The sequence below is a fragment of the Gopherus evgoodei genome, chromosome 7, assembly GCF_007399415.2.
Source record: "Gopherus evgoodei ecotype Sinaloan lineage chromosome 7, rGopEvg1_v1.p, whole genome shotgun sequence".
Lineage (NCBI taxonomy): Eukaryota > Metazoa > Chordata > Testudines > Testudinidae > Gopherus > Gopherus evgoodei.
The window spans coordinates 767,824-790,365 of NC_044328.1; the positions used below are offsets into that span (position 1 = coordinate 767,824).

The 22,542-nt window shown below is 50.4% G+C and overlaps 1 protein-coding gene across 6 annotated transcripts in view; it reads left to right on the plus strand.

Moving 5' to 3' along the window:
* HPSE2 (heparanase 2 (inactive)) overlaps positions 1-22,542 on the plus strand; it is a 277,720-nt gene that overhangs the window by 23,414 nt on the left and 231,764 nt on the right. For all 6 annotated transcript variants that reach the window (XM_030570710.1, XM_030570711.1, XM_030570717.1 and 3 more), the window contains exon 3: positions 5,567-5,728. In XM_030570710.1, coding sequence (XP_030426570.1) covers positions 5,567-5,728 — 162 coding nt within the window. The remainder of the gene's footprint in view (positions 1-5,566; positions 5,729-22,542) is intronic.

Below are 22,542 nucleotides of genomic sequence, written 5' to 3' on the forward strand. Positions count from 1 at the left end.
TCCCCAGGTTCAGCCAAGGAATAAACAGAACAATTCAAAACCAGCATTTGTATAAGGGTTTCTTTCAGCGTCCTTTGTGGCCCCTGATCCAGGGCGGTTTGTTGCTGGTCTAGCCCCTCCAGGAAGTTAGAGGAGCCTGAGGGATGTTCTAATTGGCAGCAGCTATCAGTGATCTCAAGAGGCCATTCCAGCAGGTGGGATGTGGGGACCTCCTGGCCATGCCCCTTTGCTCCTATGCAGGCTGCAAGAAGGATAGTGCAATAGAAGCTTCTAGCCTGCTCTGCACCACCAGCATCCTCTGGTCTGCTAGGCTGGCTGCAGGGCAGAGCGGCTGAGGATCTGTGTCATTATTTTGTCTGGTTTGGGTTTTGTTGCAGTGTGCAGGGTGGTCACTCTCTGCGTTAGATGGTTAATCAGAGATAACAACCTTCCTCACAGATACCGGATCATCTCACAGCCCCCCAGCAAGGTGTAGTCACCGTCTGTGTGTTGGTAGCTGCATGGTGCTAGGATTCCTCTGTGGGGTGTGCTTGGGTGCAAAGGGCCTGCCCAGGGTCTAGGGAGCAGGGAGGCTATTTGCTGAGCAGTGATATGCATCACCTGTTGCCCTCCGTGAAGGGAGGGCAGCATAGACTAGGCATATGGGGAATATGGCTGGGATCAGCTAGCAGAAGTTACTGTCTTACAAGGGACATGACTCACTCGTGGTGGAACTGAGCTAGGAACCAGGACCACCTTGAGCGAAGAGACATACTGCCTGTGGGGAGCCCCTTTGCTTTATTTGGCACTCTGGCCACAACGCACCTTTGGATTCCCCCTTCATTTGTATGACCCCCAATCCCAGGGATAGTTTTGTCCTGTAATCAGCCGCAGATCACCTGACCTGCCACACGGGTGTGCTCCCTTCATACTGCATTTGTGCTGCTGTTACATGAGTGATTGTACTGTATTGAGTACACAAAGCATGCGTGAGCTGTGCCATCAAATGCAGCTGGTATCTGCCAGGCCTAGTGCTGGGGACTGCCGAGGGGCACTGGGGAAAGAGAACCAGCTTCAAGGTGAATTGTTTTGTTTTGATATAAAAAGTCCAGGACACTTCAAGTGACTTTCTTTGCAGGGAAGCAGGGTGGGTGAGATAATATCTTTTATTGGCCCAACTTCTGCTGGTGAGCCACACTGGGACAAGCTGGGGTTTTGAACTGAAGCAAGTGACTGTCCAGTGCAGATTGTCCACTGAATGGGCAGTGAGCATGTCAGCCCCCGAGCCTGCTCATCCCCACGAGGCTGCTCCCCGACAGGCTCCTATAATCGTTGTCTGATTTCGCTCACTTTTGTGCATTTGGTCTAATATAAATCAAGTCCTTTAATGTGTGCTAAATGCAACCCCCCATGTTTGTGCTGGTTCAACGCAGCCTTTTTATTGTAAGAAAGGGGCAGAAACATTAACTTCCCTGCATTTCATAGGGTATGCTAGTGCCTTGAGCAGCCTCCTATTCCTTCAAACTCCTACGTTACTGATGTGCTCATTTCAATTAGAACCTGTTTGACGTGGGCACCGTCGGTCTGAGTTTGTGCAGCACCCAGCACAGTGGGTTCCAGCCCCTGACTGAGGCTGTTAGGTGCTGCTGTCCTAAAAGTAATTAACTCCTCGGTAAAGAGCTACTCCCATTAGGGCACTGTACTGCTAAGAGAGAGACATACCAACAAGATGGTGAGATCCTGATGATCCCAGAACTTTAACTTTTCATTCTCTGGCTGCTGGGCTGACCCGCTCTTCCTCCAGACAATGACCTAGCCAGGTGACCTTGTCCCTGGGAGATGTCATTCCTGGGAAACTCCTAGAAGCACCTGGAAGAGAAAACGAGCAACTTTGAAAAGCCAAGTGTAGACAGACTAGTGGGCACGGCAGCCACCAGCTGATCAGAAGAGGCAAGGAGAGAGCCCCATGAGGACCTCTCTGCTCACAGTCTCTGCAGGCCACTGTGGGTTTGAGCTTTGCCACCTACAGAATGGAGGTGGATGCCGAGTGCCTATAGTGCCACAGCCACTGGTGTCAGCCCTGCCTGCCAAAACCAAAGAGGGGCTCGCCCAGGCAGAGGAACCGCCTCAGCCCTGGAAGGACGTGCTCTCCTGTGCTGGCAGAGTGCGGACAGGCCCTGGGTGGACTGGGCGAGCCGCCTGCAGGGGCAGTGTGCTGAATGTGCAGCTGCTCTTCCAGCACAGTATGGGGGCGGGAAGGTTGCGTGGCTGTTGAGCAGAAGCCAGTTGTGGGGCCACAGTGCTCTGAGTTGGGGCCAGGTGGAGGCTGGGGTCAGATAGGAGGGATATAGGGGAAAGTATTGGGCTCTAGGAGGAGTGTGGGGGTTGAAGACATTAGGGGAGTGGGGATCACAGGCGGGGAATGGGGGTTTCTGAGTGGAGGGAGGGGATGGGGGCAGTTGAGGGAGGGGATCACAAGCAGGGAATGGGGGGTCCCTGCGTGGAATTTAGGGGTAGGAGACAATTGGGGGTGGGTGCCACAGGCAGGGGGTAGGTGGTCCCTGGAAGAGCATGGGACTCACAGGCAAGGTGTGGGGGGGCAGGCAGCTGGAGGGGATTCCCTGTGTGGTGTTTAGGGGTTGGAGACAGTTGGGGATGGAGGTCACAGGCAGGGGATGGGGGGTCCATGGGGGAGTGTGGGGGCCACAGGCAGGGGATGATGGGTCCCTGGGGGAGTGTGGGGGCCACAGGCAGTGGGAGGGGATTCCCTGTGTGGAATTTAGGGATTGGAGACGGTTGGGGATCAGGGTCACGGGCAGGGAGTGGGGAGTCCCTGTGTGGAATTTAGGGGTTGGAGACAGTTGGGGGCGGGGGCCACAGGCAGGGGATGGGGGGTCCCTGGGGGAGCGTGGGGGCCACAGGCAGTGGGAGGAGATTCCCTGTGTGGAATTTAGGGGTTGAAGACAGTTGGGAGTGGGGGCCGCAGGCAGGGGATGAGGTCCCTGGGGAATCGGGGGGGCCACAGGCAGGGTCCCTGTGAAGAATTAGGGAGCAGGAGACAGTTAGGGGGGTCACAACAGCAGGGGTCTGGTGCCCTTGGGGAAGGTGCAGGCTGATAGTGGAGGAGTCTTCGTGCCTGGCAGCTAAGGTGCCTACGGAGGTTGCCTGGCCATGATGCACAGCCCACTACCAGGGTCTACGTCAGGACCAGAGGCTGCTACTTGGCTCTCCAGAGTTTCCTCCGTGGGGCCACAGCACAGCCCTGGAGGAGCAATTCCAATCCACATCTCCAGAACTGATCCCTGCCTCCAGCAGGCAAAGTCTCACAAGGGGCACCTGACTCTGTGATAATGGAGATCCTCTGTGTCTCCTTCAAGCAAGAAAAGCTGCCAGGGACCTGGGAGCATGCAGACGTCCTGCCAACCCTGAGGGAGCTGGCGTGTTGTCCCACTCTGCATCCTTCCTGTGCCCAGGAAGCTGAGAGAGCAGGTGATACAAGAGGAAGTGGGGATGCATGACAGAGCTCTAGTTGAGCTCTAGCTGGAGAACATGGCACCTCCTAGCACCTTTCCAAGAGATGGCACCTCCTAGCACCATGCCACTGCCAGGGCCTCAGTGCTCATCTGGATGGAAGATGGTCCCTTACATGAATAACCAGCACCACTTCCTTCAGTCCCTTGTAGATCTGCATCCAAGCACTAACGTGAGCCCCATCCTGCTTAGCGTGTGAAATCGGGTGGTCAGAGGACAGGATGGCTCGGGTGCAGAGCACAGCAGGCCGGGGGCCCCAGAGGGGTCTCTACACAGCTGGATTTGCCTCCTGATATTGGTGGGGGCCCGAGAGCTGCACAGTGCTGGGTCACAGTTGAGCTCTAGCTGGAGAACATCAGCATGAAGAGCAACAGGTTAGATTAGTTCTTCCGCATAGGGGTTGAGGAGCAATAGGCTTCTACAGGGGAGCAGGGTGTATATGTGTCTAAAACTCTGGGGTTCCCCATATTGTGTAACTGGGGCAAAGTTTGCACTTCTGTGGAGTGAGCCACAGGAAACCTGACAGATCCCCAAAGTATCAGGACCTCCCTCCCCCTTCCTGCCGTAATTCCTGACACAGAGGTGGGGCACTGAAGGGCCACGGTGTGCCCCCAGCCAGCCCACTCCCTGCACTCTATCCCACCCTGGATGTCTCACCACAGGGTCCTGGAACAGGATGGAATGGGGCTGCTAAGGCAGCCATCTGCTCTCCTCGCTCTTCTGCAGTTGGACAGGGGAGATCAGGGCAGCTCTCAGGGGCACAACTGGGCCAAATGTCAATAAGATGGATCCCAAAGTTGCATGGTTACCCTGCAGTCAGGCCCATTACAAAATGGGATGGCTGCAGGCTGGGCAGAGTCTACATGTAATGACCCTACCGGAAACAGTGGGGCACTAAGCAAACAAGAGTATATAGCCCTGCAAGATAAGGGCCTGGGTGGAGGGGAGGCTCTCAGCTCTGACCACCTGGTGCTTCTGATATGCAATCTGTAACGCTGTCCTGGAACTGCAGAGTAAATAGTAGTAGGGGACACATTCTGGCAGAGCAACAAGTGAATCAGAACACATGCTCTTTGGGGTCCAAAGGTGCCACTTACAGGGGGTTATTTTTGGAAAGGAATGTGCATTTGATAAGAAAAAATAGACTGAGTAAAACACAGCCTTCTGTAACACTGCGAGAATGCTCCAGCTTTCCTTGCTTATTGTATTGGCTAGCTAGCTAGGTGGGGTGAACATGTGCTATCACGGTACATTATGAATATAGGGGAAGCTACAGCTTCTTTTTCTCTTCTTTTCTCTTTCCCTTTGCTCCCAAGTCTCCACAGCGGGCAAGTAGTTTTGTGTGAGGGTGTGATGGGAAGGCTATGTCATGATCAACAATATGACCCATACAATACTGATATGGAGAGAAAGGAAGAGCTAACGAAGTATCAGCACCGCATTCTTGATGTGGGGAGAGCAAGGACAAGAAGGTGCCACGGGAGCTGTTCCCAGGGTTATAATCTGTGCAGATTTAATCCAAGGTTTGAAAGTTGCAATAAGGATTAATAGTGCTGGAGCAGAGACTTCGAGCCGAATCCCTCCCTGGTGTATCTGGTGGTATGGAAAAGCAGTGGCCTTACACCAGGGAGGTATTTAGCTCACTGTAGTTATCGCTGGCAAAGAAACCAGAAACAAGGAGACATGATATAAACATTGGGAGACTTTAGACAAAACTTTCCAGTGAAGGAACGGTAATAATTGTGAGTTAGAGTGATAAACTGCCAGGGGCCAGCCACTTCAAGGGGGGTGGGACGGGCTGCTGCATTAGAGAGACTGGCTTGACATTCTAGTGGGAGATAAGAAGTGAGGGCTGCAGATGATCTAGGGCTTGAGCCGAGAAGGTAAATGGGGTGGATGGGCCCCAGGGGGCTGCCCCTTGGCTTGCGTTTTGTGTGATCGGGTGTTTATTGCTTGTAGTGTTGGCTGGTTCAGAGTCAAGCATCTGGCTCCTTTGGCTGGAACTGAAAGCTGAGGTTTGTCCGTCTCCCTTTTTCTCTCTCTCCTCTCCCTCTAGACATTGTCCGCAGCGACATTGCCCTGGATAAGCAGAAAGGCTGTAAGATTGCCCAGCACCCAGACATTATGTTGGAACTACAGCGAGAAAAGGCAGCTCAGATGCATTTGGTTTTGTTAAAGGAGCAGTTTTCAAACACATACAGCAACCTCACGTTAACAGGTAAGGCTGCAAGGTTAGCTCTGGCACCAGGAGCCAGGGCTAGTCCTTAGCTAGCTAGCAGGTATTCGAAAGCCAGCTGACACCCCAGGACTGTGCCAACAAGCATCTACCTGGCTTAGGAAAGGCCAGGCTGAGAAGCATCTCCTCTCGGATTAAAGAAACAGTCACTCACAGTGGGCTGACACACAAGTTTTCCAAAACACAGGGTTTGCAAAACCAAAAGTTAACACACAAGTTTCCATTAAACATAGGCATTTCAGTGGGAACAACTCAAGAAAAAGGCAAATAAGCAGCATCATTAATGACATGTAAATTCAATTTTTCAAATTCTTTTTCCTTTGATAAATTCAGATGTTACAAATAGCACGTATTTCGCTCCAACGAGCTGCAGTCTTTACTGTAGGGTGGCTCGGAAACCATATTGAGTCAGTGTGCCTATCACTGTAGCCTGTCAGTGTCTCTGGTTGTTCTACCAGCAATGCTGAGTGTTTGGGTATATGGGATTTGCTAAATGTGATGGAGGGACTGTGAAGACTCCTGTAGGTGAAAGCTCCAGGGTGCCTGCTACACGGGGACCAAGTCGCTATGCAGAATGCAGTGGAAAGTGAAGTATTGTGGAGATCACCCTCTAACTATCCATGTCAGATGGGGCTGCAGCAATTACTAAATTTGGATCTAAGCTGCGTCTCATTTTTTTCCCTCAGAGTATGCACTTTGCATGAACCCAGTAAATATTAAAGAGCAAATATAAAATGATAATGGCCCAGACGGAGCTGAGAGAATGCTCTATTCCTGGTAATGTTTGCATTAGCTGGGGAGTAGAACCTCGAGAGACAGAAGGGGTTGCCATTTTATGGACACACATTAAAAGTGCTTGTGAAGGGCTCAGGTCTCCAGGCAATGACGGGGTAGAGGAGAGGAATCCCAGCAGCCTACAGTGATCTCTCTATCACCCCAGCAGAATAAACCACAGACACTTCAAGAAGGAGCAAGGAATTAATTAAATCAAACCAGGGCTGCAGAACCCTCCCCCACATTATTGGGGAGGTGAAGGAGGCCACTCAGCTTCTTGGGATGCTGCAGACCCCAGTGGAGAGGCTGAGGTGGATATGGCAGACTCCCGAGGGGAGAGAAGAGGGAGCCGAGACTGGTGCTGTCTATGCCCCCTGATGTATTTCCAGCCTGACCGCCCCCTCCCGCGCAAAAAATAAAATTCCTCCAGAAAAGGTGAGGAGCTGTAAAGAGACCCAGAGCACAGACCCTTCTTTGTCGCCATCCCTCTCAGTTCCCAGCCTTGTAACTCCCAGCCAAACTGCTGGAGGTGCTGGAGCTGGTGCTGCGCATGGGACCCCATGCAAAGGGGCTGTGGGCACGGGCAGTGAGTTTTGCCCTAGGGTCTGTGGTACCGAGGCCATGAATGTGGCTGAAGCACACATTGTACCTGAAAGCCCGGCATTGACATGGGCTTGTCAGCGGCATTTCTCGTTCTGGTAACCTAATCTGCTTGGCTGTTTGTTCCTAGTACAACTGTTGGAATCAACATTGTCAGCTTTTCCCCTGACAACTTGCTTACTTTCCACTAAACACATTTTCCCGAGAGAAGAGGCTCGCTTTCCTTCCCAGGCTGCTTCAAAGCGCTGTCAGGCACTGCTCACAGGCTTTCACAGAACCTGCCTTGGTTATCAGTGCTGCGCGTAGCCTTTCCATGTGTGTTGATAGGAGAGTTCAGAAGGTTTCAGCTCCAGGTTTCCTGGAGAAGACAGAATAATTTCATTTTAATATCAGCAGTAAAACTATTGTAATGGCCTTTAACTCCCTTTGAATTTGAGCAGCGCAGCTTCATAATTGTTATGAAGTTTAATCTTTGATTTCATAGACATAGCCTGAGAACACAGACTCCAGACAGCTAAGCATAATATTTAACTGGAGCTAGACTAACGTGTGTAAATATTTCCCTTCTCTGTGATAGATTTTGTCTTTTTGGAGTTGGCTGAGGGGGTCGGACGTCTGCTATAGAGAGACCTTCCTTATCTTCAGAATCCAAACACATAGAATTTGTTTGAGGGGGTTCTTTGCTCTGCACAGTTCTTTGTTAGGGCTTGGTCACCAAGCAAACTGGACACAGATTGGACTCTGGTAGGGACGGTTAAATGGGCTAGCCCCTAGGTATGGAATATCCAGTGGGTGCCCTGCCCACATAGATTCAATTCCTGGGTGATCTGACTTTGCCTGCCATCTGTCCAGAAACAGAGTTCCATGCAGTCTGCTGTGGACTAAGGTGCCACAGTGGTTCCTTCATTTTCTCTCTCCCTCCAAGAACACTCATCATGGATGCCTCTCTGTTGGGATCGGGAGCGCATCTACATGACCAGACAGCCCGAGGCTCCTGGTCCATGCAGGCACCCAGGATGCACATCCACCTGCTTGAGCTTTGTGCAGTCCACAAGGCATGCAAGATATTTCTAGCCATTGCCTGGTCCATGCACATTCAGGTCAGATCAGACAACATGATCTCTGTCTAGTGCATAAACAAGCGAGAGCCACTCCCTTCTGCAGGAAGATGGGCCAGCTCTGGAACTGGTGTATCCAGCATCAGAGCACACTTTCAGCAGTTCACATTCCAGGGGTAATGAACTCCCTAGCAGCCAGCCGCTACAGGGGCTTGCACAGGGATTACAAAGGGGAACTCCACCTGTTGACAGTGCAGCAAATCTTTCACCAAAGGTGTGTTCCATTGTGAGATCTCTTTGGAACCCAATGGAACAAAAAGTGCCTGACTTATTGCTCCCAAGATGGTCAGGTCTCAATTCCAGAGGGGACACCTTCCTGGTGCAGTGGGCAGCTAAGCTCCCCTCCCCTCCTGCCCCGTGTCCTTAGGAAAATCAAGCTTGGCAGGGCCACAGTGATCCTCAGACCTTCCTTGTGGCTGAGGTAGTTCTGGTTCCCTATCGTTCTGCAGCTGGCAGCCTGCCATGCATCTACCTACAGCTGTTCCCAGGCCTACTATCCCCAAATAAGGGCAAGACAAACCACCCCAGCATGGCAGCATGGCTTTTGGATGGATGTCCAATAGAGAGTGCCTGCTCCAGTATGTTCCATTCAGCCTGAACAGCAGGAGACCCTCTGCATGCTAATGCTTGATGCTAGTCTGCTAAGTGGAAGCGGCTTTCCCTGTGATGTCAACAGCACCACTTACCTTTGGCTTCTTGCTCCTTTCTGCACCTCTCCATGATGGTTGCCCTACTTGTGGTGATTACTCCCCTAGGAGGATGGGGAAGGTTGGGGCCCTCACGGCAGACCTGCTGAACACCGTTTTTCACAAGGATGAAGTGTGTTTGTAACTGCATCCCAGATTCCTCTGTAAGGTACCTTCTGAATTTCACCTTAGCCAGACTGTTACCTTCCAGTATTGTGTGTGAAGCCTCAGCAGAGCATGCAGGGTAAAAGCTCCTCTCTTTGGAGGTACACAGGGTTCCAGCTTCCTATGTATAGAGGAAGAAGCCCTTTCAAAGATGCCCAAGAACATTCATTTCCATGGCTGAAAGAGGGGAGCCAACCTCTTGAGGAGGGCGTTAAATTAGGGCTCCAGGGACATGTGACAAAAGCCCATAGGTAAGCAGAAAAAAGACAGCCTTAAGCGAGGGCTAGACTTCTGGGTGGGACATGGAAAATTCGAATAAGATCATAAGAGCAACAAGAGGGAAGTTGATGGGCAATCTGCCCAAGTCTCTGCACAACTGGAAGGAGTATGGGGAAGAACTGGAAGTACTAGTGTGTAAGTTAAATGACTTAACTAGCATCATAGAGACTTGGGATAAAGCCGCTGACTGGAATCTTGTTTTACAGGGGTACAGCTTGTTCAGAAAGGACAGCCGGGGAAAAAGGGAGGAGACATGTATTATACATCAAGAATATATATACCTGTTCTGAGGGCCAGATGGAGGTAGGAGGCAGAGCAGTTGAGAGTCTCTGGGTAAAGATAAAAGGGGGGAAATCAGGCTGATGTCCTGGTAGGGGTCTGCTATAGACCAGCAAATCAGAAAGAGGTTGGCGAGGCATTTCTAGAACAAATAACAGAACTGGGAGCTAGGAGACCGTCCTGTGCTCTCCATCCCGTTCTAGGCCCCGGCAGCGCCACAGCAGAACGGCTGCCCAGCCATTGCCAAGTGTGTTCTAGGCCATGGGGGCAAAGGTGACGCGGCTGCTGCCAAGTGCAGAGTGAGGAGAGTGCAGCATGACTTCTTTTTTTCAAAGCAAGTTGTACAGCGCTCGGCCTGGGGGCCTGGCTTTGCAAACGAGAGAGGAATGAGGAGAGGGTAGGGCCATAGCCCCTATCCTGTGGATCCGTGACATGCTGTCCTGGGGCAAGGGCAGGACGTGGCCTTCCCTATCCCATGCCCTTCAAGGGGTGAGCTTGCATCTCAGGACAGGGAATGTCCCTGCTGATTGTCCTGGTGGTAGTGGGGGGCTTCTTGTGAAAGGTGTGGTGCCTGCCTTGGGGAATAGGAGATTGGTATTCCTTGTCTGGCCCTTCCTCTGGAAGGGAGAGGTTAAGATCTTCCCTTCCTCACAGTCATCCCGCCACCACTTCGTGCTCCTCTCCTATGAACAGATGAGAGCCTGGCAGTGCAGCCATGGCTGGGCAGTAGGAGAATCAGGGGTTTTGCTTTGGGTCCGTGTCACGCTCCCAGATGGGGAATCTGCTCCCTGTTTGGAATCTCCATGCTGTGTTCACTAATTGGTTCCTTTAACAAATGAAATGAAAACTTCTCCACCCACCTTGTAGGTGACAGATCAGTGGAATGGATGGGCCCTTTGGAGCTACTGTTGGGGCTGCCACAACTAGGAATTTACAACTTGAAAGGACATGACCCGTATACAAGCTTATTAATGACAGCCAGATGTGTGGCAGCCACATTCTGGAAAGAGAAGAACCTGCTCTTGAGGGTTATGGATAGAGCTGAGCACACACACGTCTCTGTTGTGTGTGTGTGTGTTTGGTGGTGTGCTGGATAGGATTGCCTAGAAACTAAATTAGAGAGAGGGAGCAGATGGGACACACTGAGAGACACGAGGAGATGGGGAAGGCTAGGGCTTAAAAACATAGTGATTAATATTGATGACTAGCTTCATGTGGGCATCATATAAAATACATCTTCCTACAGTAACAATTCTCTGCTGTCAGAGGGGAGCCGTGTTAGGCTGTGGCTGTGAAAAGTGACAAAGGGTCCTGTGGCACCTTATAGACTAACAGAGGTATTGGAGCATGAGCTTTCATCTGACGAGGTGGGTATTCACCCACGAAAACTTATGCTCCAATTCTCTGCTGTTCTCTGGCCAGGGTGAATGGTTTCAGCATCAGTATCTACAAAAATAAATAACAATAGCAGCTTGCTCTGTCTTCCCAGCTTGCAGGAGAAATAACTCGATCTGTTTATGGGGTATTTTGGGTTGTGTGTGTGTGTGTGAGAGAGGGTTGTCAGATGCTGTGTGTATGGACTGTGGAGAGGGGCTAAGGGGTGTGTCTGTGGAGGGGGGCAGTGGTGTGTGTATATGGGGTGTATGTGGAGGTGGGGTGCACAGAGGCAATGGTATGTGTGTGGGAGTGGGATATGTGGGGGAGTGGAGTGTATGGGGGTAGTGGTATCTGAGTGGGGTGTGGGGGGGTGCAGTATATGGAAGCAGTGGTATGTGTGTGGGAGTGGGGTGTATGGGGTAGTGATATCTGGGTGAGGCTGTGGGGTGTGTGGCAGTAGTGGGGTGTGTGGGGGGGTGCAGTATATGGAAGCAGTGGTATGTGTGTGGAGGGTGTGGGATGTATGGAAGCAGTGACAGGGGCGTCGGAGCCCGTCCCTGAGGCCCCCCTGCCCCTCCTCTTGCCCTGGAGGCCCCGCCCCCCCCGGCCAAGCCGGAAGCTGGAGCGGATCTGGGGTGGGGGTGGGGCTGAAAGCAGCCCCCTGCCTGTGTCCCCACCCCTCAGGCCTCCCACCCAGGGCAGGTGGAGGCACCGGCTCCCCACAGCTGCCAGTGTGGGTTTCGTGCCACTGCCCAGCCACTGTGTGGGTAGGGTTACCAGCTTTCTATTTGCAAAAAACTGAACACTCTTGTCCTGCCCCCTGGCTCACCCCTTTCCCAAGGCCCCACCCCCCCTCGCCCCACCCCTCCCGATCACTCGCTCTCTCCCACCCTCGCTCACTCACTCATTTTCACCAGACTGGGGCAGCGGGTTGTGGGGTGCGAGAAGGGGTGAGGGCTTGGGCTGGGGCCAGAGATGAGTGTGGGGTGCAGGAAGGGGCTCCAGGCTGGGGCAGGATGTTTGGGTATGGGAGGAATATGGGCTCTGTGAGGGGGTGTGGGGGCCAGAAATGAGGGGTTCAGGGTGCAGGAGGAGACTCTGGGCTGGAGGAGGGGGTTAGGGAGCGGGAGGGGGTGCGAACTCTGGGGTGGGGCTGGGGATGAGGGGTTCAGGTGCAGGAGGGGGCTCTGGGATGGGGGAGGAGGTTAGGGTGTGGAAGGGGGTGATGGCTCCAGCTGGGGTGTGGGCTCTGGGGTGGGGCCAGGTATGAGGAGTTTGGGGTACAGGAGGGAGTGACGGGTGCAGCTCTGGGTGGCACTCACTTGAGGCAGCTCCTGGAAGCTGCGGGCATGTCCTTCTGGCTCCTAGGCAGAGGGATGCACTGCCTGGCGGCTCTGTGCACTGCTCCAGCCGGCACACGCCGCCCCCACAGCTCCCATTGGCAGCGGTTCCTAGCCAATGGGAGCTGCAGAACCGGCCATTGGTGGGGGAAGCTTACGGAGCCGCCCCAACGCTTAGAAGCCAGAGGGAAGCCAGATAGCTTCCCAGGAGCCGTGTGGAGCTGGGCAGGCACCCTGCCTGCCCCGCTGCAGCAGCCAACTGGACTTTTAACAGCCTGGTCAGCAGTGCTGGCTGGAGCCACCAGGGTCCCTTTTCAACCAGGTGTTCCGGGTCGAAAACTGGATGCCTGCAACCCCAGGTGTGGGGGGCCCACTGAGAGCAGTCCCAGGCCTGTCTCCCTGTCCCCTGGACTCCCCACCCAGGGAAGGTGGAGGGCCCATGCTGAGGCTCCCAAAGCTGCCTGAGTGTCTCTTACCATGGCCGGGCTGCGGCTCCAAGGCCTCCCCTGCCAAAGCCAGGTTGGGGAGAGTCACGCAGAGTCATAGACGCTCCACCTGCTGTGGGCTGGGCGGGAAGCCCGGGGCAGGGGGCGGGGACACGGGCCGGGGGGCACTGTCAGCCCTGATGCACCACAAGCAGTGGAGGGTCTGCATGGCTCCCACAACTGCCCAGGCTCCTCGGCTGGGCTCCATGCTGGCCTGGCCGGGGTGTGGCACCTCGGGGGGAAAGAGGAGGGGAAGGGGCAGGGCCCACTTTCAAAAAGTGGGAGGGCTCTGGCCCCCCTGGTTCCGATGCCGGTGAGCAGTGGGATGTATGGGGGACGTGATGTGTGGGGGGGGCGAGGCTGTGGGGTGTGTGGGGATACATCTGCATGAAGTGTTTATCAAGGGACAGGCTAAGCTGAGGTGATGAATTGTATGTTTAGCTCTGATCACGGGGAGACCCATGGTCGCTCTTGCTCCCTCGGCAGGAGGTCCCATTAGTGGTGGGTTAGTTTCCTGCATTCAAAAGCCTCCCTCTGTGGCCAGCAATGTCATGGTGCTAGTGGAAGGTTGTGGCTCTGGAAAGAAAGTTACCTCTTGGGGCTTTGATGTCAGGACAGAGACCTTCAGTAGGACTCTGTATTTGCCAAGGGTCCAGAGCCAGGAGCTGGGCATGGTGGGGATGTGCTTGTGGTGCCTTTTGCTGCTGAGCAGACGGGACTTTTCTCCTGGTGTGCAGTGTCCTCCCTAGATGTAGCTACCCAACATGGAGGTCATAGCTGCATGGGTCACCGTGGGCAGCTTTGTGTGTGATAGGGTGGGGCGGAGCCTAGCGTGCGCTGTGATTTTTCCGGGGGTAGGGCAGAGTTCTCTTTTTGCATGTGGTGCTCAACATTTTGTTGCAGCTAGAGGCCCTGCATTTTGTTTTCTTCTCCCTGCAGTTGTCTCTTGCTCTCCAGCTTTCCCCACAAGGGAGAATTTCAGAGTTTAAGGCCATGGGGGACTATTAGATCAGCTAGTCTGACCCCCTGTATATCACAGGCCAGAACATTTTGCCCAGTTATCCCTGTTTGGTGCTCCAAATTTGTGTTTGACTAAAATATCTTCTAGAAAGATCACCAGTCTGGATCTGCAGACACCCAAGACACTTTCCTTGGCAGTTTTTTCCAGTGGTTAATCACCCTCACTATTAAAAATGTGTGCCTCATTTGCTATCTGAATGTGTCTGGCTTCAGCTCCCGGCCATTGGTTCTTATTGTGCCTTTCTCTGCTAGATTAAAGAGCCCTTTTCTACCTGATATTTCCACTCCCGGAAGAGACATATGCGCTGTAATCAAATCACCTCTTAATCTTCTTGAGGTTCTTTGTCTCCACCTGTCAGGCATTTTCTCCAGGCCTCAAATTATTTCTGTGGCTCGTTTCTGCCCCCTCTCCAATTTTATAACATCCTTTTTCAAATGTGGACACCAGAACTGGACACAGTATTCCAGTATAGGTCTTGCCACTCCCACAGATAGAGGTAAAATCACATCCCTGCTCCTACTCACTATTCCCCTCTTTCTACAGCCAAGGAGTGCATTTGTCCTGTTTGCTACAGCATGGCACTGGAAGCTCATGTTGAGTTGCCTATCCACTGTGACCCACAAATCTTTCTCAGAGTCACGGCTTTCTAGAAGAACAGTCCCCCATTCTTTGGGTATGTCTCACACTCCTTGTTCCTAGACGTGTGATCTTGCATTTGGTTGTATTAAACACATTTGCTTTGAATGGGCAGATCACCAAGTGATCCAGATTGCTCCAGATGTCTGCCCTGTCCTCATCACTATTTATCACTATGACAATCTTTGTATCATCTACAGATTTGATAAAAGCAACAGAGAGTCCTGTGGCACCTTTAAGACTAACAGATGTATTGGAGCATAAGCTTTTCGCAAGTGTCTGATGAAGTGGGTATTCACCCATGAAAGCTCATGCTCCAATACATCTGTTAGTCTTAAAGGTGCCACAGGACTCTCTTGCTTTTTACAGATCCAGACTAACATGGCTACCCCTCTGATACAGATTTGATGTTTGTTTCCAGGTCATTGGTAAAAATGATGAACAGAGTCAGTTGTAGTATGGATCCCTGAGGAACTGCATTTGAAACACCCTCCTTCAATGATGATTCCTCATTGACGGCTACTTTGAGATCTGCCAAGCAATTGTTAATCTATTTAGTGTGTACTCTACTGATATTGTATAGTCCACATTTTAAAATCAGAAGGTCGTCGTATCAAATGCCTCACTAAAGTAGAAAGTAAAGTCAAGTCTTATATTTACGCATTTACCTTTGTCAACCAAACTTGTAATCCCATTAAAGAATGAAATCAGGTTTGTTTGATAAGAGTTATTTTCCATAAGCCAATGTTGACTGACATTAATTATACTCCCATCCTTTATCAATGGGGCCCTACCAAATTCACCATCCATTTTGGTTAATTTAAGAGTTATAGGATTTTTAAAAAGGTAAATTTTGTGATTTCAGGTATTTAAATCTGAAATTTCACGGTGTTGTAACTGTATGCAACTTGACCCAAAAAGGAGTTGTGTGGGAAGGTGTCACAGGGTTGTTGTAGGGTGCGTTGCGCACTGCTCCCCGTACTTCTGCACTGCTGCTGCGGGCGGCGATGTCTGCGGAGCTGGGCAGCTGGAGAGCGGCGGCTGCTGGCCGGGGGGAGCCCAGCTCTGAAGGCAGAGCCTCTGCCAGCAGCAGCACAGCAGGAAGGAAGCCCAGGTGTGGTATTGCCACCCTGACTTCTGCGCTGCTGACTGCAGAGTTGGGCCCTCAGCCAGCAGCTACCACTGTCCAGCCCCCCAGCTCTGATGGCAGCAGCACAGAAGTGAGGGTGGCATGGTCTGGTATTGCCACGCTTACTTCTATGCTTCTGGCGGGACACTGCCTTCAGAGCTGGGCACCTGGCCAACAGCCGCCACTCACCAGCTGCCCAGCTCTGATGGCAGCAGCACAAAAATGAGGGTGACATGGTCTGGTATTGCCACGCTTACTTCTGCACTGTTGCTGGCTGGGTACTGCCTTCAGACCTGGGTGCCTGACCAATAGCTGCTGTTCTGCAGCCACCCAGCTCTGAAGGAAGCACAGAAGTAAAGGTGGCAATACCATGATCTCCCCCCCCCCAAATAACCTTGCACACATCCCCCCTTCAACTCCCTTTTGGGTCAGGACTCCTAGTTTGAGAAACGCCGGCCTGCCCCATGAAATGCATATAATATAGGGTAAAAGCACACAAAAGACCAGGTTTAACGGGGAGACCAGATTCCATGGTCTGCGACGCGTTTTTCATGGCCATGAATTTGGTAGGGTCCTGTCTATCAGTTGCATCCCATATCATCTTAACCATTATTTTGCTCAGGACTGATATCAGGCGAAGTGGCCTATAACTACCAGGCCATCCTGTTTGCTCTTCCTGAATATTGGCACAACGTTAGCACTCTTCTCTAATTTCCCTGGCATTCCAGCTGTTGTTAAAAATGATCAGTCAGACAGAGATCGCCTCAGCCACCTCTGCTGAGAGTCTTGGGTACAAATTATCTGGGCTGGCTGATTTAAAAATATGTATCCCTAATAGATACTCTCTGACATCCTCCTCAGTGCTTCATCATCCTGCTGTGACATAAGGACATCACCCTACTTCTTTCCAAATACAGAATAGAAATATTACCGAACCCTTTTACTGTCTGAGTCTGGTAAGAACCCTATACCATTTCTAGGATTCCTTCTGTTCCCAATATATTTTAAAAACCCTCTTATTAACCCTACCAGCTATGGATTTTCCCCTGCACTTATAACTTCTGGTTTATATTGATCGCTGTCAACTTACCCCTTTTCCCATGTGTTTATATATGTCATTTTTATTTGTAATTATTACCTTCACTTTGCCCCGACTCAGGATGGACTTTTTGCCAAAGCTGTCTTCCCCCCCCGGCCCCCGCCCTCCCTCCCTCCCCCGCCTTGATTATGGAATCATGCTTTTTAGTCATGTAATAAATTCTTCTTCAAGAACTCCCCAGTTTTCATTCTCATTATCTAAAATTTTCCTCCCAATCAATTTCCTCATCAATTTCCTCATCAATCTTTGGGCAATTAGCCTTTTTGAAGCACCAAGTACATATATATATAAACTGGTTGGGACTGTCCTCTCTCTTTGCTCACATTGACTAATTGGATTATGATCACTGCTCCCTAGGCAACTACCAACTTCCAGTCCAGTGGTTAGTTCACCTTTATCCATTATAATGAGGTCCAGAATAAAGTTACATTGGGTTGGGAGCAATCCCTTGTGTGTGGTATGTCATAGGCTGCTTCTTCAGCTACCAGGGAGCAGTGCTGCCCAGCCTGTCAATCACAAACACACAGTCTGTTGTTTTTCCACATGCACCTGTAACCCTCTTTTTTTGCACGGAGCAGGACATAGCAGAAGTGTACAGCAGGAGGTGCCTTCCACGCAGCTTCTCTCCTCCACCGAGCTCACCCTCTGAGCCTGCCCTTGCTTCCTGGTCCTCCCAGTTACTGAACCAATTGTGTAATTAACCCAGTAATTACTGTCAAGTATTAAGGATCAGAGGGGTAGCCGTATTAGTCTGGATCTGTAAAAGCAGCAAAGAATCCTGTGGCATCTTATAGACTAACAGACATTTTGGAGCATGAGCTTTCATGGGTGCATCCAACGAAGTGGGTATTGACCCATGAAAGCTCATGCTCCAATACATCTGTTAGTCTATACGGTGCCACAGGACTCTTTGCTCGTCAAGTGTTAGTAATGCCCACTGGAAATATGTTGATTGGCTCCAATTAAGCCTGCAGCCTTGTTGGTGCTAAGCAACCTCAGTGACCAGGGTGCTGCAGCTAGCCCCATCACAGATACAGTTATCATCTAAAATGGTTAGAAACTCTAAGGGTGAATTACCGCTTGTTTCATGAAATATCCAGCATATCTACCACACAAGTTCCTCCTGCCACCATAGCCAGCTCCATACTCCATCCTTCCCTGGTTCAATGGGGCTCAGGGATCTGAGCTAGACCACATGCCTAACATCAAGCGGCCCACTGACATTCTGTCCGGGCTTTCCGTAGGAGTGATGGTTAGTGTGCTGGATGTGGTGACATTCTTTTGACTCCATTATCATTTATTACATATTTTAAATGATCATTAGAAAATGTTATACAGTCCCGGGAACTCACGCTGCACTTGACAGGAGCCAAGAAGCTACCTTCCCTTCCCTGCCCTGTGCCATGGTCCACATCACCATTACATGTCTCAAGAGTTGCACTCGGGCCTGTCTCGTGAGGTTGGGCCATTCCAAAGGATTACTTTAATCCTGTGAAGGGGGTGAGCCTTTTCAGCTGAATGCACAAACCTCTTGCATGCAGCTAGTTAAGAATCTATCCCATACCAGTAACACTTTGATACCTCTTCAGAGAATATCCAATCCCTACTGGGGTCTGAGCAAACTTGGTATAGAGTAAATTCATTAAACATTCACTATCACGTATACAGCAAAGAGAGTTCAAAGGAGACAGCCTGCTGAGGTCAAACACGTTAACTCACTGACAGTAGCATTTAAAATACATGTTTTTAGTGCTTGTGCTATTAATATTGTGTCCAGGAAGTAAATATAAAATTTGCTGCCTAGATGTAGGATATTACTTAGTTTGGTATGCGTAGTTATCTCTGAGCAGGGGAAGTCTAGAATAGCAGGGCCTGCTGCAGGTCAGGATTCAGGTGCATTCATAATGCTGGGTGCGCGTGGAGTGTTTCACAGCTCTCGGCTGCATCCTGGCGCTTTTATGCAGTGCTTAATTTGTGCCAGGACTGAGCCCCGGCACCTCTGGGCCTGGCAGTTCAGAGCTCCAGCATCTTTGAACTTGCTCATCAGTTATGAATGTGAAAATTGCTTGAGCCCCAGCACTTAATTGCTGGAGCCTTGGCACCTCTTTCATTAGAAATTAAGCACGACTTTTATGTTTTATGCAGAGGATGGTTCATTGTTTTTAGTGGCAGTCAGAATAAAATGTTATATTTTTATTAGGTTTATATGTAAGAATCTTGCAGTATGGAATGCACCTACCATGCAAGGGCATGTACTTGTCCAGGAAGTGATGACTTTCGGAGCTATTCCACTCAGGGAGAGTTTATGGAAAGCTGGGTGTACCGATCTCCGTAATGTGTTTGCAGAGTTCAGCTCTGCACTGAGGCCAGGGCTGAAGGTGCCTATGCTGAGCTTGCAGATTTTACTCTTCTTTTGGAATTCAGAGGTATGAATATCTGTTCCTGGTCTGGGTGTTGTACCATCACTTCTGGAATACACAAGGGCCTTTAGCTTCAAGACTGGTGACAGCTGTTCCAACCCATAGGCCAGCATGTTCTAAAGTGGTAGAAACCAACCTCACTATGGAAAAATAACAAGAACAATTTTCATCCGCTGCTTGAAACCTCCTGGGAGACCAGTGAGTCTATGTATGTGGGGCTCATTCGCTCCTCTGTGGCCTGAGGGGTATATGTCTGATGACAGCCATGGTTTATGGCTGGGCTTGTTGCATAGTGAAAAACAGAGAAGAAAGGGAAGAAGCAACAGTTGGTGAGTTTGGTTTGGCAGGAGTGATCTGGATAATCTTTCAGTTTGGATAATGGGGCTTCCTTCTAAGCTCTGCTGCTCTGTGGGGGCACTGTCTGCTGGTGGGAATGCAGTTTGGTTCCAAGGATTTGTTCTCCTTCTACTGACTCTAAACCATTTTTCCATCTGTTCCTTTATTGTTTGCAGCTTTCAGTTGGTCCTCTCTTCATTGGCATGATTCTGATTCCACTAACTGAGTCAGAGGAACAATCTCATTGGTGAGCTCTGAACCACCATGACTGCCTTTGCATTAGTGACATGGCAATGTTCTCTGTCTCCAGCACAAGACTTCTCGTGTGTCTGGAGCAATTAGCCTGGATAGCTCAAAAGAACTTCATCAAAAAAGGATAATAATCCTGGAAATTAGATTCCTGATCAAAGACTCGCATGTATTCCGCACTCTGCTCTTTCAGAAGCTCTCAGATCTTACGTGCCAGTTTCAGATGGATCTCAGTCATAATAACCAGCCAGTTACAGATTTGCATGCATTGTGACAAACTTGCTGGGACTGAGGAATAGAATCTCTCTGGAAAGTATACATGCAGCTGTGGCTGAAAGTAGCCTTGGAAAGACTGAAGTGGAATGACAATGAAAGGGCAGTTTGGGACATTTTTGACCTATCAGCGCTGCTGGGCCACTGTGCTAAGAGGCACAGATACTGAATTGCTTAGAACAGACCAACAAAAATGTTAGGAATTGAGTTGATAGTTTTCTGTTGAAAAGGCAGCAAGAGCAGTGGATTCAGAGGAGAAACTGAAACTGATTCAAACAAGATTCCATTAACTAATTAGGGGAACGCTGGAAATAAGGCCCAGTCTCACAATCCCTCTATTTCTTCTCTCTGCTGGGGCATTCCAAGAATCAGATCACCTGGGGAAAGCATGTTTAAGAAATACCAGATGGTCTTTGTGCAATGCTCCAGCTGCGGACAATCACTCCCAGCCAGGCAATCTGCCTTTCTGTTGGAGCCCTCTAAAATAGGGCTGCCCATTCGTCATGCTTCTCCAGTTGCAGCCCTCTGGATAGCTTCTCTTAGCCTTGTCTGGCTCTTCCTTTCCCGTTTTTATCATCCACCCCCTCCATGAGTTAATGTAGTAACATCCCTTCATTGGCTATAAATCCATTGAAAAGCCATATATAAAATATAAGCTTGTTAAGGAAGATTGGGAAACATCTGGTTTTTACCCATAAGATTCAGTCTTCACTTGTCTCATATGACGATGTGACTGTTTATGCACGTGTACAATAGAGAGAGAGAGAAACGAGAATCCTGGAAGCACTCTAATAGAATCTCTGGGTGGAGGAAATGTATTCCGCTCTGGGATAACTTCTTCAAATGTTTGATATGCAAAAATGAGGAAGAATCCAATGAGCTGTGTAGGTGTCTTCTCCTGACAAAGCAGCAGTTGTACCATCTGCAGAGGGTTCTCATCTCTGGATAGGAAACTCTTTAATCTCCCGTAACTGATTCTTAATGGCCCATCCCCTTGACATACCTTCTCTTGGAAGGGGCTGTGGGTTCATGCAGACATATTTAAGGGTAAGCAGGTCAGATACTTGGAAAACAATGGCGGTCCTGAGGGTCGATAGGTGACATGAAATAGGGGTATGTACTTGCAATACATTATGGCAGCAAAAAAACCAGTGTGATTTTTAGGCTGTCTGCAGAGGTCTCACAGCTGGCATCAGGGAAAGGGTTGTGGTGAGGTCACACTCCCACTGTGGTGCATAGTTCTGGGCATCTCATTACTAGAAATGTCAACTGCAGAGATCACATCGAGAGGAAGCTGCCAGCAGGTCCAGGATCCCTTGGCTCGGGGATTCACTCCCATCCATCCTGGTCCAAAGCATCCTGAACATGTTAGCCTTTGCAGCACGCCCTGCAGGTCATCTGTCTGCTTAGGCTGTGGGGAGAGCTGTGGTGTATTTTTCATTTTAATCACTAGATGAAATTTTGGTGTGTGGGGCGAGTGCTAGGTGGCTATTTTTATATGTACAGATTATATTAAACTACTGTCAGGGCATGTAGGGCTGGGCTGGGGGTCTGTGAACAGGCGCCTTTCTCACATTCTCTAGGGTTAAAACCTCACCCTCTTCTTGAGATTTAGCCTTTTTTAATGATAAAGTTCAGGCTGGGCTCCCCGGGGGGTTCCTCCGTTTGAATGGCTTGGTCCCAACTGCAACAGGATCCAGGGGCTGGAAGCTGAATTCAGACTAGAATAAGGGTTATGTTTTAATGGTGAGAATAATTAACAACTGGAACAATTTACCAGTGGTCATGGTGGATTTTCTATCGCTGACCATTTTTTAATTCAAGATGGGATGTGTTCCTAAAAGCTCTGCTCTAGGAATTATTTTGGGGCCATTCTCTGGCCTGTCTTAGACAAGAGGTCAGAGATGATCGCAATGGTCCCTTCTGGCCTTGGAATCATTCAAAATCCAGAAGAAGAATGAGGAGCTGGTGGCCGTGCCCAGGTCAGTTGCCTGGGATGTGGGCAGATTCAGTTCTCTCCCTCCCTGCCAGAGGGTGATGAAGGCTTTGACCAGGGGTCTCCTATCCCCAAGGTGAAAGCTATGGGCTAGTCTGGAGTGGGGCTCTCCCAGTCTCTCTCACTGAAGCTGTTCCATTGTGGCTGTATAATGAGAGAGTGGAACAAGGGGACTGGACCCGGGGTCTGCACCTCCCAGGTGGGTGTCCTAACCACTGACTAGGCATGTTCTCGCTTGCTTTGTCTCCCAGTAGCTGTTCCACTGGGCCAGAGTGAGAAGAAATGCCTCTATAGCCCACTGGTTTGGGCATGAGGTAGGAGGGGGGAGACTCTGGGTCCAGCTCCCTGAGTCCAGCACCAATGACACTTTCATTATTTAGTCACAGTGGAGCAGCTTCACCATGGCAGTGAGGGAGCTCCATAGCTCAGTGGTTAGAGCACTCAGCTGGGGTGTGGGAGACCCATGTTCAATCTCCCTTTGGCAGAGAAGGAGACTGTTTAAATCAGGGCTGTTAATTAATCACAGTGAACTCA